The 14,778-nt window shown below is 37.8% G+C and overlaps 1 protein-coding gene across 1 annotated transcript in view; it reads left to right on the top strand.

Moving 5' to 3' along the window:
- The window catches only part of SMC6 (structural maintenance of chromosomes 6), a 73,051-nt gene extending 59,365 nt beyond the window's left edge, over positions 1-13,686 (top strand). The window contains exons 23-27 of the mRNA XM_055327347.1: positions 1,481-1,606; positions 4,491-4,596; positions 7,849-8,001; positions 11,124-11,221; positions 12,106-13,686. Of these exons, the coding sequence (XP_055183322.1) occupies positions 1,481-1,606; positions 4,491-4,596; positions 7,849-8,001; positions 11,124-11,221; positions 12,106-12,220 (598 nt within the window). The 3' untranslated portion in view covers positions 12,221-13,686. The remainder of the gene's footprint in view (positions 1-1,480; positions 1,607-4,490; positions 4,597-7,848; positions 8,002-11,123; positions 11,222-12,105) is intronic.
- Positions 13,687-14,778: the final 1,092 nt, after the last annotated feature.

Genomic DNA, 14,778 nt, shown 5'->3' with positions numbered 1-14,778 from the left:
TTTTCCAAAAGACTATTTGAAATTTTGTTGTCTTATAATTAATTGCTTCCCTCAGAATGGCCATGTGAAGTAATGTGTTTTGTTTTTGCATGTTCAAAATGATTTGTAGCTTTTGAATTGGAAGGGATAGTTCCACCTGATAGAACATTCTTTTTCTCCTTTCTGTTTACGAGTGCTGTAACTTGTCCAGAATGTCAGATTCTGTGATCCTTTCTTTGGTGTACACTGTGTTATTTTAATCTCTAGATTTACCTTATTTCTTAAAATTTCTTTTTTGTATTTTGTTTTTAAATATTTTTTGTGCTGTTGTTGGTTTTGCTTAGGCCTTTGTTGCACACATTGTATGTCCTTTGTCTTCTGTTACTTTGTCTAACCATGTTATCTTCCCCCCCGTTTTTTTTGTTTGTTTTTCTCGATTCTGATCTCTTTGTCTACCAGTGTTTTCTGCACTCTTTTGCCCTGTGCATCATCTCCTCATTTTGTCTTCTTATCTTTGTTCTTTTTTTGTCTAACTCCCTCCCCCCAGCTTGAGTACTGTAGGTTCCCACTTTCCACTTCCTCTCACCTGGTTATCACCTTCTGTTGTTTACCTGTCTGTCCTGTCTGTTCTCTGAGTTCTTTGATTTATCTGTTCTTTCAGTTCTTTTATTTCTGTTTTGTGGTGTGTCTTCCAGGTAGCATTTAAGTCTTGTTCTGTCCTCTTTTAATTCATCGTTTTCAGGTATAGTTTTCATCGGCTTTGTAACCACATTGTTCTAATGCGTTTTCTTTGTCTGTTGGTTGTGTTGTGCTGTTCTTTCCCAAGCCTGTTTCTGTTAATATCTGTGTGTGGATAACTGTACTGGTGCCTTTTCTGTTACTCATTTTCTACTTGGATTTTCCTGGACTGGGCATTTGAATGAGCTTGGGGTGGGCAGCTGTAGAGCCTTGGCCAAGGTTGCTTTTCAGACTCGCTCAGGAATCTTCTCTCTCTTGCTACACTAGTGAGCAGTTGCCCTCTGTAATAGCACTTTCAAGTGGCCCTGCCTTCTTTGCCTCTTTGACGTAGACTTGTTCAGGCTGGGGTTGGCAGATCCTAGTGCTCACCCTGTGTTCCTGCACTGGCATCTGTCACTAAGGGAAACATTTCTTGCCTTCCAGTGTGATCCCTTCACTTTCAGAAGGTGGTATTTGCTGGCATTTTCTAAGATCTGCCGTTCCGGCCCCCACCTGGGCTCTTTCCTCATGTCTTTCCTCTGCCTTCTCCAGGGCCTGGACTTTTCCTGCCCAGCCCTGTCTGTGTACAGGGCTTCCCCTTCAAGGCAGCAGATGCTCATTCTGGGAGTATAGTTGGCCTGGAGACAGGACAACCTGCTATTGCTGGGCCCCTTGGCACTCCCTGCACTCTTCCTTCTTCCCCATTAAATATATTTGAGATTTTACTTCTCTTTATGTTTCGTTGAATGGCACTTGTTGACTTAATATTTTGTTCATAAAACAGGCAGTATCAAGAAGCAAGAGAAACCTATCTTGATCTGGATAATAAAGTCAGGACTTTAAAAAGGTTTATTAAATTGCTGGAAGAAATAATGACTCATAGATATAAAACATATCAACAATTTAGAAGGTAAGTGCATTTAAAAACATTATCACATATTTTTTTTCATTATCACATATTTTACATTTTCATATTTTCTTTGTTTTCACATTACCTCTTATAAATAATAAAATTAAATTGAAAGAACTTTACACGACTCAGTTAAAGAAGAAACTGCCAGTGTTTCCTTTATTGGCCAGTACTTAGGGTCCTGTCATTTAATCAGAGAATACTAGATTGGAAGAGACTTTTGAGACAAGCTTATCCAATTTTTCCACTCCGTTAGGTACCTTTACTAGGTAACTCAGAGAGGGCTATTCAACCTCTGCTTACATAGGTCCATTGAATGGATGCTCACTGGCTTTGAAACAGCCTATTTCACTCTTAGACATTGCAGGTTCTTAAGGGATACAAGTATTTGATAGGACCTGTTGAGGTAGTATCTCAGTTTATGATCTGATGGAATAGTGTGGCTCCATGGATATAGACTCTGATTTGTTTACTGCTGTGTGTCCAATACCTACTACTGTGCCTGGAATATAGTAGAAAGTTGATATATATGGGTTGAAAGAATGAACACAAGGTCAGAGAAACTGGATATTATTAATATACCCAGAAATGTTCATACTCTCAAGAATAGATGGATACCAGTGAAAATCACAAACAACAGAAATAAACCAGAGGTCAGTTTATGGGTAAGGATAGACCTTGACCTACTTGGATTCAAGGCAGTCCTAGTCTTTGCATTTAACCTCTGTTTTCCACAGTGGCATTCCCTCGTGACCTGCTGTTCACCTGTTTTTATACCCAAAACTCTATAATCCTGAGACTATAGAATTTCAAAAATATATCTAGTATGTTTGAGGAAATTGAGGTAATTCCATAAAGAAAAACAGGCTTTGCATTTTTGGCCATATTCCTTAACTAAACTATAGGTCAATATTTGAAATGTGTGCTTCAGTTTTGTAAGTGTGTTATTAGAACTTCACTTAAATAGGATTTATTTTTATCCTTTTGAGACTGCTTGTAAGTTTCACGCAGTGGGACCTGAGCAGCTGATCCAGGACCAGCCCTTTCCTACCTGTGAAGCAGTGTTCTTTGGGATACTCCACTGATACCTTGGGAGTTAGAAGGCTTTTGCTGAGACCTGGGGTATTCCTGGCTCTGGGTGACCTGTGGGGATTGCTTCTGCTGCTTTGGGATGTTTCTTGCCCCAGTCTCACAAATACAGAGAGAATGGCTCCCTGTGTCAGTCTTCTAGAGTTCTCTGTGCCCCCGTCTCTAGGCTTTGAGAACGGAGCACTTTACCTTCCCCCAGCTCTGTCTTCAACAGGGAGACCTGCAGGCTCCACCTGCATTTCCACTCCCCTTTACTCTTTCTGAAAGTAGTGATGTGGGACATCTGGAAGGCTCAATTTATTTGTTTCCTGTATTTCAGAGATCATTTTGACTGGAATTGCCTCTACTGTTCAATGTCAGTCTGAAAACTTGTTGCATTTATTTCGACCAGTCTTTTGGCTGTGTCAGGCTGAGAGTAAATAAATCCAATGCCCATTTCTACATCTTTTTCAGAAGCAGTAGGATTTTTTTTATACTGTTATCCAGAAAATTTATATTCAGAATATTTTCTGTAAAAGTATTTGTCTTCTAGTTTATTATCTTGATATGTTTCTTCACCACTGATATATTCTATCTTCTTTACCCATTCTTAGGAGTAGAATGAGAATGGTCAAATTCTTTTTTTTTTTTTTTTTGAACAAATTCTTAAAATTGTTTATCTCTTTACACTGGAGAACCTTGCCATTTTATCAGGACAGTCTTAGACATCTCATGTCTGGAAGCAATTGAAGAATACTTACCAGTAGTGAAAGAAAGAAAAGTTAACAGAAAATTCTGACCAGCTAGCTATGGTTGCTGTGTCACAAAAGAAAACTCAGCTATCAGATTTTCTGGGGTGGAGATTTAATGTAGTTTAGCAAGGGAATTAGGGGGATAATAAGAAAATGATAATTACTCTGAAGAAATGAACCTTAGGCTCATTAAAGAGCAAAGATGTTAAGAAAATACCAAGTCTCCTCTCATTTGGATCTTATTTTCTAAATACCATTCCCTCCTTGGAGAAATGGCTGGTTCCGGAGCTGGGCAGAGAAAGTACAGAGGAGCCTCTTGCTGTGCCAGAAAATAAAGGGTACTCAGAAGAAACAGTCATGCTCCAAGGACACAGGAGGCTCCCACTGGCCAGACCTGGGCCCATTTGAGGACAGGAACGGATGGTAACTCTGTGGAGAAAATGAAGAATCTGTGACTCCATCCTGATACATAGGAAAGTGAATAAGTACATAAATAATTGAGGAGGAAAGGAAAGGTCTTCCCTACAGTGGAATGCCGTGTGATAAATGGAGTTTGCATTGTGCCAGGCTGTGGATAAGGTATTCTAGGTACAGAACGATTAAGAAGTTGCCTTCACCCTGAATGTCTCCATAAGTCAAGAAGTGATATGCAGATGAATAGGCCATTTATTTATTATCTTAACAGTACTAGAGTTTCATCTCTCTAGGACAAGATTTATGTCTTCTATATTAGGGTGATGCCTCATATGAATTGCTTGAATGATTGATGTATTCCTATGGATTGGCTGTAATGTAATAGAAGATATTAATTAAGTGTGGGATAGCATCTTTATTCATTCTTTAGTGTTTGTTGATTATAAAAGGAAATTAAAAAAAAGGAAATGAAGTGGTAAAAATGTGGGAACACGAATAAAATACAAAGCGAGGGGAAAAATCTTAACAATCCCAGCTGTTAAATAAGCAGCCAGAGTTAACATTTTGGCATATTTCTGTCTGGCCCTCCATGCTGGCTCAAAGATCATGCTGAATATACAGTTAAATGTGCCCCATGTCTTCATTTCAAGGTGTCTGACTTTACGATGCAAGTTGTACTTTGACAACTTACTGTCTCAGCGGGCCTATTGTGGAAAAATGAACTTTGACCACAAGAATGAAACTCTTAGCATATCGGTAAGTATCTTAACTCTCCATATTGCTAATTTTTAGGAGGATTAGCTGCTGTATTTCCTTTGATGATACATTGATAAGCTTTAATCTCTTGTGTTTGGAAAACAAAAGAACTTACTTGTAAGCTAAGGATAGTGTTGGTCAGAGTGTTGAATATTAGGTTGACCTCACTGGCTAACGCTGCCTTCGTACCTCTCCCCTATCTCGACCTCAGCCAGCCACTGTGAAGGTAATTAGGAATTTTGTTTTCAGTGACAAATGTTTACCCTCTTTTCACTCCACGGGTTTCTTGTTTAAATCCATGTAGCATTTTAAATTATGTGGGATATTATAGGAAGTCCGTATACTCTGAAAGTCACTAAAAAAATGAAGAAAGGGTTTCTCTGAAGCATGTTCTAACCCAGGTAATTGTCTTTGCATTTATTTCTAATGGTGTCTGTAGATCCAGCCTCTTTTGAATAAACAAAGCCACTACATTCAACTTTGTGGAGACTGTGGATTCTTTTAATAGTCACATGCATTGAAAGAAGGAATATGGGAGATAGTATTAAAAGTTACATAGTCAGGAGGTCAAGAGCAACCACCCACTTTCAAAACTGGGGCAAAATTCTTTTTTTTTTTTTTTAATTTTATAAATTAATTTTTATTGGTGTTCAATTTACCAACATACAGAATAACACCCAGTGCTCATCCCGTCAAGTGTACCCCTCAGTGCCCGTCACCCATTCACCCCCCACCCCCCGCCCTCCTCCCCCTCCACCACCCCTAGTTCATTTCCCAGAGTTAGAAGTCTTTATGTTCTATCTCCCTTTCTGATATTTCTCACACATTTCTTCTTGGGGCAAAATTCTTAAGTAATTGCTTATTACTCTTAGTTGCTATAGATTTTTTTTTAATTTTATTTCTTTATTCATGAGAGACACAGAGAGAGGGGCAGAGACATATGCAGAAGGAGAAGCAGGCTCCCTGCAGAGAGCCCAATGTGGGACTCCATCCCAGGACCCCAGGATCACGACCTGAGCCAAGGTAGATGCTCAACCACTGAGCCACCCAGGCGTCCCTAATTGGCCTAAATGTTTATGGTATCCCTAGTGGCCACTTCATTTTAATACTTAGAATAAATAATAATTTACAGCACATATACATACCTAATAAACCTCATATACATTTTTTAAGAATAATAATTAAGAAAAAGAATGACAGGACATTTAGAAATGATCACAGCGCTTAAGGGGGAACTTTATAAGTATCCAAGTAATGAGTAAGTACCTGAAAAAGTACTCAGTATCATTATTTGTCAGGAAAATATGAATTTGGGGCACCTGGATGGATTCAGTCGGTTAAGCATCTGACTTAAGATTTTGGCTCAGGTTATGATCTCATAGGTTGTGGAATTGAGCCCTGCAATAGGCTCTCTTTCTTTCTCTCTCTCTCCCTCTCAAAAGAGAGAGAGAGAGAGAGAGAGAGAGAGAGAGAGAGAGAGAGAGAGAAAGAAAGAAAGAAAGAAAGAAAGAAAGAAAGAAAGAAAGAAAGAAAGAAAGAAAGAAAAAAGAAAAGAAAGAAAAAGGTTAAACCATAATAAATGACTATTGTACTGCTACCAGTGTGACCAAAACTAACAACACCAGTAATATCTTAGGTTGGTGAGGCTGTGCACTTGGAACACTCATACTTTGCCAGCAGTGATATAATTTGATAAAACTATTTTAGAAACCTGTCTGGCAGTGTTTTAGCAGACGCACAGCAATTCCATTCTTCAGAACTCTTCAAAAACTGATAAAAATTCACCTGATTAAATGGTGATGATTAGAGTCAGAATCATTGTTAACCATTTGGATTTTTGTCACGACTGGGAGAGAACAGAGGGAATCTGCTGAGATGCTAGGAATGTTCTGTGTCTTGCTTGGAGTAATTACCCAAGTAATTGAGCTGAAAACTTAAGCTTTATATTCTTTACTGTATATGAATTATACTCTAATAAAAATGAAAAAAAAAAAAGAAAATAGTGGAAATATTTGGATCATTTATCTCCAGAGCTAACTGTGTAGGACAACCAAAGCTAGACCTTCTGACATTATCACCTCTGTTATTCAGTAAAAGAATATTAGTGTTTTAGGAATCCTTAAGTTCTCTAGTCTTTGTTTTACAAATAAGGAAACTGAGACCAAAGTCCCATTATAAGTTAATAATAGATCAGGGGTAAAATTTAGATCTCCACAATTAATCGAGGGCTTCATTTATTAGATTAATACAAAAGGCAATTTTTGAGCGAAAGACCACATCCTGTTACTTAGTTCTTCTTGCTTTTATGTGGGGTAGTTTGGTTGGTTGGTGGGTTTCATCTGGCTTTTTACTGCTTAGTTGCTTTTTCATTTGGAGTCTCACAGATTCAGACTTACAGATGATAAATAAATTTCAGTATATGTTTAAATGAGAATTTTTATAACCCTTTTATAAATGAATGCCACTTGAGAGGCACATAATTTTCAGATAGTGGGTGAGAACAATATGTGAAGCTGTGTGTCTGCTAAAACACATATGGTAGGACTTTTTGACAGACAACCTGATGGTGCCCTGATTTTCCATCTTATGAATATATATGTGTGTATGGAATTTTGCCCAAATGAAATAGAATTCCTTCTGATTTATTTTATGTCTCCCCAGGATATTGTGTGAGAGTTTATTAATTTTATCACTTGCTTTTTTTCATGATATCCTTTCCTTAAATTCTTAATAAGAATTTTTGAAAGAAATTTTACGTTTCAATTCACTGCTGCTGTGTATTCCTTGGCCAGTGTGAGCCCCTAAATTTAAGTTGGTCCTGGTGTCTTTTTGACATTCAGTAATTACCTTTTAAAGTAGCTTAGCCACTAGATGTCACTGTATTTCCAGTAACAAAAGATTATCTGAGCACTTCGCAATGTTTGCAAAAAGAAAAAAAAAATGATCTCATTCACAGTAGCATCAAAAATAATAAGATACTTAGGAATAAATTTAACCAAGGAAGTGAAATATCTGTACACTGAAAACTTAGGACATTGATGAAGGAAACTGAAGAAGACACAAATAAATGGGAAGATATCCCGTGTTCATGGATCAGAATTAATATTGTTATAAATACATGTCATTTCTGTATCATTAAATCACTAATGATTTTTTTTAACTGTAAACCCATTCTTTTTAATGCTAGCCAACCTTTTTTTATAGAATTTAGTCTGACTTATGCTACACTTTGTGTTTTATGAACTCATCAAGGTTCAGCCTGGAGAAGGAAACAGAGCTGCCTTCAATGACATGAGAGCCTTATCCGGAGGAGAACGTTCTTTTTCCACAGTTTGCTTCATTCTTTCTCTGTGGTCCATTGCTGAGTCTCCTTTCAGGTGCCTAGATGAGTTTGATGTCTACATGGTAGGTATTAAATTTTGAATTCTCTAATTTTTGTTGTGTTGGAAATGTGTATTTTGAAAGGAAGCAGTTCTTTCTTTAGTTTTACCCACAAGAGAAGGGATCCTGCCCTGACACTTTAGTCCTTAAGAGCTAGTAGGGAAGAACTAAGAATCTAGCTAGTGCTCTCCCTGCTAGCCTGCAGGCCCCATTGGGCTTCCACCTCTTCCCTAGCTTATTTCCATCTTCCATGTTAACAGTGGTAAGCATTTCCTTACCCTTTCTTGGACCAAAAGAGCAGCAGATACAACATGAGGGCAGGAAGTTTGACTTGGAAGTTACAGACCTAGGATTCAGACCTCCTCTGCCACTGCTTACCCAGAGGACTTTGGGCCTCATTTCATGTATAAAATCACATAATTCATCTCTCCTACCTTGTAGGGTTATGGGGAGATGCTACAGTGAGGTATGACTTATAAATGCATTTAGGATAATGGAGGCACATGGGGAGCCCTCACAGACCAGCCTTTACCTGTTCTGTGTAGTTCTTCATGCCTCGTTCTTTCCTAAACCCAAACCCACTATACTCTGGGTTTAGACTATGATACTCTGGCAAAACTTGCTTAGCAAGGATTATCAATGTACTTTAAGCATTATTTTAATTCTTTTACATATTTGACACCAGAGACCAAAGTATTTGGCATCCTCCGTCTCTTGTAATGTGTCTTCTTGCCAGTTTCCTCTCTCCTCTTTTCTGGTTCTAGTGTGTTCCGTGCTGCTTCCCCTAATGCCATTCCCCTTCAATGTATGAGGTTCTCTTTTATTTTTTATACTGTTGTTGATTTTCCTGGCTACCATAGCCTACCTACACCTACATGCTAAACACATGCACAGAGTCCCCAACACTACCACCTACATTTAGATACCAGAAAGTCTGAGTGTCTCATCCTGACATCTCTCTTGTACTCCGGACCCCTGTGCCCAACCATTGTTAGATGTCTTAAGGTGTACAACCACACCTCAGACTCAGCGAGTCTTCCACTCAGAGCCTCTTCCTTCTCCTAAATCCCCTACTTTGATTGGTGGCAAATTGCTGTTACCAACCCAGTTAGCTTTCACTGCCAGACCTTTGATGTATCTGTGATCCTCCCTTCCTTTTTACTTGCCCATCACATCTGACCTTCTGAGTCTCTGCTCCTTCCTGATACCTTCTCTCTGTCTCCCCAGCCCCTGCCTGTCATAACCGCCTCCTGTCCAGACTCCCAGACTTTAATCTTGCTTCTTCCTTGGTCCCTCCCTCACTGTTTTGCCAGATTTACATTTCTAAAATGAATCTGATTGTGGTCACTTACGTGTTAGAACTCTGTGGTGGCAAATTACCTCATCTGGGATGAATGTTTAATTCTTTGGGTGACTGTGAGACCCTTCATGATATAGTATCTGCCCACTTTGTGGCCATCCTAAGCTACTTGTGATTTTTCCAAACACTATGCGTCTGCCTCTTGTGCTGTTCTCTGTGTCACAGTCTTACTCATCTTTTCAGACTTGGTTCAGATGTGATCTTTATATAGCCTTTGTGACCACCAGGCAGGATTGTGAGCTCCCTTGGCACCAACCTACACCAATTCATGCTATTATCTTTTATATTTTATATTATAAAATATTTTATTATATAATTGTATGTTCTGTACCTGTCACTATTGCATATTTTATACATTTTCATTCTGTTGTGGTCCTCTATTTCTCTATTTTCATGTCTGAATCTCCCACCAAATTATAGCCGTTTTGGAAGTTATCAACTGTCTTTTTTTTTTTTTTTTTTTTTTTTTTGATGATACGTCTACCTACTTGATGTCTAACCCATAAGTGTTTACATAGTGCTCTTTCATGGAATTTATACCTGTGCATCCTGTATAATCTTTTGGTGTCATTTTTTTCCCCCTATGTTACCATTGCTGCAATTGGTTAGAAATGCCTCTGAGGATTGGTTTCAGGGCTAATTCATAAATCATAGAAGACAGTTGTTCTTACCATGCACTAATTTTGTTCAAAATGCCATTTTGCAATCTTATCACCCATCTTATTTGTCAAATTTAATTCTGAATAACTTCCTTCTCTTTCAGAAACTTAGAGGTTCTTAATCAGGATGGCATTTTGCCCCGTTGGAATTATTTAGAAAAATGTACCCAAGTTCTGAAATCCAATCGGAAACAAATACATATATTTTGGTGGTTTGACAGCTTTGTTACTAAATGATAGGCCTCCCCAGGGCAGTGTTTTGAAAGGACAGCATTCTGCTTATGCAAGCTCTCATTATTTTTGTTAACTTTAAGTTAGATTGCTTTACAGATATGCCTGAGGGAAGAATTTATATAATACAAGCCATTGAGCAATAACCAGGATGTTGGTCTGCCTCCAAAACAGTGTGTTCTTATCCATGCTGTACTGCCACATAAAGTTTCAAATAGAACTTTAAAAACATGTGCTTATAAAAACAGTTACGTTTTCAACTTTTCAGGAGTTTTCAAGGTACTTCGATGTTTTTTTTTTTTATCTGTTATTTGAACTTGGAAAATGTAAGCCCACAGTTTAATTTAGTTTCAAACCTGTTTAATGAAGCATTATTTTTATATACGCTGATATACTGTTTAACTTATTTTAAAGATTGAATTGAGGAATTGGTTTGCAAATTTAAATTGGTTCATTGTAGAATGTGATGGGGTAGGGGTAAAGGTTTTAAAACACCTTAATTGAGGGAAATTTTGAGAGATTTAGTAACTTTATAGTTGTCACTTTTGATACTCTTCTGAGGGTTATTATTACTGTACAGATTATATTCATTTTCTAACATTTAGTTGTGTCTTTGGAATATTTGCTGGTTATTTTAGTTGGTAAGTATTTTTGAGGGAGGGAATTCTACTTAACAGATAATTTGACTATAGAAATTTTACCTGGAAGATTAGGTATATTCAGTTATTTTCCCCAAGAGTTTTGAATATTACCTTTCCCTATATGAATAGTTTGGCATCACAGATAAAGTAGTAGATGATCCTTGGATAAAAATGCTGGGGTTTGTAACAGCCAGCAGAATGCTGCTTTTGCGGGAACATGATTGATGCAACAGAGATCCTACCTTTGTTCTTCAGGACATGGTTAACCGGAGGATTGCAATGGACATGATACTCAAGATGGCAGATTCCCAGCGTTTCAGACAGTTTATCTTGCTTACCCCTCAAAGCATGAGGTAACTTTAAAAAATTCTTTGGTGAATATATACATCAAGGAACATAAAAGGGGAAAATAAATCTTTTATAATCTTAATTTTTAAAATGCAGATACATAAATCACCAATAAAAAGAAAACTCGGTTCTTGTGTCAGGAGATTTAAGATCATTTTTCCTTCTTAGAGATTTAAAATTTTGTTTGTGGTTATCATGGACAACTAATAAAGTAATATTAGTAATTCTGTTTAGACAAAAGACACAGTTTATGATTTCCTCAGTCTGGGCTCTTTTCCTGGTCGCTTACTGCGACTAGTCCTTCAAAGTGAAGAACTCTATCCTGCAGTCAGTCAGCCTGTACTGGTTACTTATGCGGTGTCAGGCATTGTATCCCATAGAGTAGATATTCTGCATCTAAAGTGGTCACTTGATTCTTTGGGGATTGAAGTTTGTGATTGGAAATTTTCAGGTAACTCCTTCCTGGCAGTTAGAAATTGTTGGTATCTCCTCATTTTCTTTTTCTTCTAAACTGAAAGCCCATAGCACTTAACAGGAAGTCTATTTTAATTTTTTAACATGTTTTTTTTTTTTTTTTTTTTGCTACCTTGAATTTTTTCAATCAGCCACCTTTTTTGGAGGACTTGATCCTGGGTCTTCAGGGATCAGGGCCTGGGCCGAAGGTGGCGCTAAACCACTGAGCCACCCGGGCTGCCCGGAAGTTAATTTTTAAAAATGAAAACAAATTATTTCTTTATTGCAACTTGTATTTCTCCTCAAACTCCAGATATTGCAGCATATCCAACATTATCAGATACAGCAGATTGGTATTTTCAGGAAGTAGTCTTGGAATGTGTTTTATTGTGAAAATTTCCTAGTAATCTTGAGTAATTAATTTTGCTTCCTCTAGTTCACTTCCATCAAGTAAACTGATTAGAATTCTTCGAATGTCTGACCCTGAAAGAGGACAGACGACATTGCCTTTCCGACCTGTGGGCCAAGAGGAAGAAGAAGACCGAAGTTGATCTACAGCTCCCTGTGCCCTGTGCCATGTCCTCATGTTGCCAGATTTGTAAAGGGAAAGAGATTCAGGAGTATTTGATGAAATAAAATGAAACTGAAGATAATCTAAAATAAAAGAAACTCCTTTATATATCTGGCCCCAGTAAAATATGTAAATAAGTCTAGGAAGCCTACGCCAACCAGCAATTTAAAATTACTGTTACTTTACTTTGAGGAAATTAATTTCATAGTATTGGTTTTAAATCTTTTTTTAAGTTTGTTTTTTTTTAACCATCTACTTTTATAGATTGTTTTTTGAGAAGTAAAATTTTGTACATATCTGTTTAGTTTGGGTTCATTTCTATGGTATTTTGTAATAATTAAAATAAAAGTTTGAGCATCTGATTATATTTAGTTTTATTTTCCAGAATATGACCTCTTCATTGCAGAGGTTGGGGTGCACAGGCGGTCTGTGGGTAGGGACCAGGTTACAGAGGATTTACTGTCTGGTTTTGCTCATTAATTATGAGGGACCTGCACAGGACTATAGACCTTTGCTCAGAATCCTTGCACAGGTCATTTTGTATCATTAGAGATGGAACTAGAGATTTGGGCTGTACTTTTAATAATTAAATTGCATTCAGATTTAGGATGCTATCTCTACAGCACTTTGATGGAGTACCACAGCACCACCAACCCTGACCCAGTGCCTTTTCTCAGTCCTTGAACGTCATCCATCCAACTAAGTGTCTAACCCATGTCACAACGGGATTGTGTCACAGCCCTACACCCTGACCTGTGGCACGCTTGCCTGGTTTAAAACCCCTCCGTTCATGGGCCAGGGCTCTTGGCTCAGCTGAGAGGAGCTGGGGAGAAGGGTTAAGAAAACGGGCTCCCTCCAGAGCAGGAAAGCCCAGCAGAGCCAGAGGCCGGCCTATTGATGGGGAGCTGACACCTGTGACCTCAAAGACACATCCTGACTTTAGAGCTGTTTAAGAGTGGGCTTCTTAGAATGATAAAACATAGCATCTTGTAGGAAATGCTGTTTATCAACTTTTTTTTTTTAAAGGCATGAGTAATACTCTTGCCTATATTCTCTTTGATACTAGGTAAGTGCTAAATTTTTAAGACAGACGTGGATATTCCAGGAGCATTCCCTGTATTGCTAGCGATAAATATTTATGGAATTGAAAAGGAAATATTTTAAGAAAAAAGGCAGTATTTTAAAAGTAGCAGCACTTCTGTTGTTACTGAGGAAAACTGGGTTTTGTTTTTTATTTTAGTGGAGGGGAGAGAGTCTAATTAACCTTAAAGTGAGATCAGTTGGTAAATGAGAAGTCTAAAAATCTGTGCTTTTCTAATCTAAGAATTTACAGAAGGAGGAAATGTATACTGAAAGTTAATGAACATCCTCCTAAAACCATGCAAAGTCTGACCTTTAAAAGTTATGTTTATAACTAATTTGTATCAAAACTACTTTTTAACATATATGTGCTTTTTTCAAATAAAAAAAATGAAGTGGAAATACCACATGCGTAGACTTATATTAGCTAAATAATTTTAGTGTCTGAATCTTTGTGATAGTTTTTAAAAGTTACATTTCTTTTTTTTTTTAAAGTTACATTTCTGAATACAGAATGGGAAATAGAATCCTCAGTTACAAACATCTTTTGTTAAGAGTCCAAGATTATTCATTGCTTTAGCCTCACAAAGTTTTGGTTTCAACTATCATTAAGGGAAAATACATACCTTCGATTAATGGCCTAATAATAGTAACATTAATTAGAATAAAAGAAGAAAAAAATTTTTTGTCTTTAAATATGTGTAACTTCTTTTTTTTTTAATTTTTATTTATTTATGATAGTCATCAGAGAGAGAGAGAGAGAGGCAGAGACGGAGACATAGGCAGAGGGAGAAGCAGGCTCCATGCACCGGGAGCCCGATGTGGGATTGGATCCCGGGTCTCCAGGATCGCGCCCTGGGCCAAAGGCAGGCGCTAAACCACTGCGCCACCCAGGGTTCCCAATATACGTAACTTCTAAAAATAAAACTTTAGGGGTGCCTGGGTGGCTCAGTCAGTTAAGTACCTGCCTTTGGCTCAGGTCATGATCTCAGGGTTCTGGGATTAATCCCTGTATGGACTCCCTGCTCAGCAGAGAGTCTGCTTCTCCCTCTCCCTCTTCTCCCTGCCTCGTGCTCTCTCGCTCACTCTCTCAAAATTTTTTTAAAAATTAGTAAATTTTTTAAATAAAACTTTAAATATGTATATATTGCGTGACCTCACTACATAAAACAGAGGCTTTCCCGACCCCTGGTTCATCATCAGGACTGACCTGAGTGATGATGCCCTGGGAACTGAGGGCCATTGTTCCCTTGGACTCCTAAATCTCACCTCAAATCCATGAGGTGGAGAGGTGGGCAAAATTACAATCATTCTCAAAATGACAAATGTGATGAGTTGTAGTAAACCAAGATAGAAATAATAGAGTTACTCAAGCTGATAATCAACAGGAAAGATTCAGGCACAGCCTTCTTTTTTCTTAAGTATTTTCGCTTCTCCATCCCATCAAGTGCTGCTTTC

The sequence above is a fragment of the Nyctereutes procyonoides genome, unplaced genomic scaffold (assembly GCF_905146905.1).
Source record: "Nyctereutes procyonoides isolate TBG_1078 unplaced genomic scaffold, NYPRO_anot_genome, whole genome shotgun sequence".
Taxonomy (NCBI): Eukaryota; Metazoa; Chordata; class Mammalia; order Carnivora; family Canidae; genus Nyctereutes; species Nyctereutes procyonoides.
Note: the sequence above shows the minus strand (reverse complement) of the source record. Positions and strands in the feature narration are given on the sequence as shown.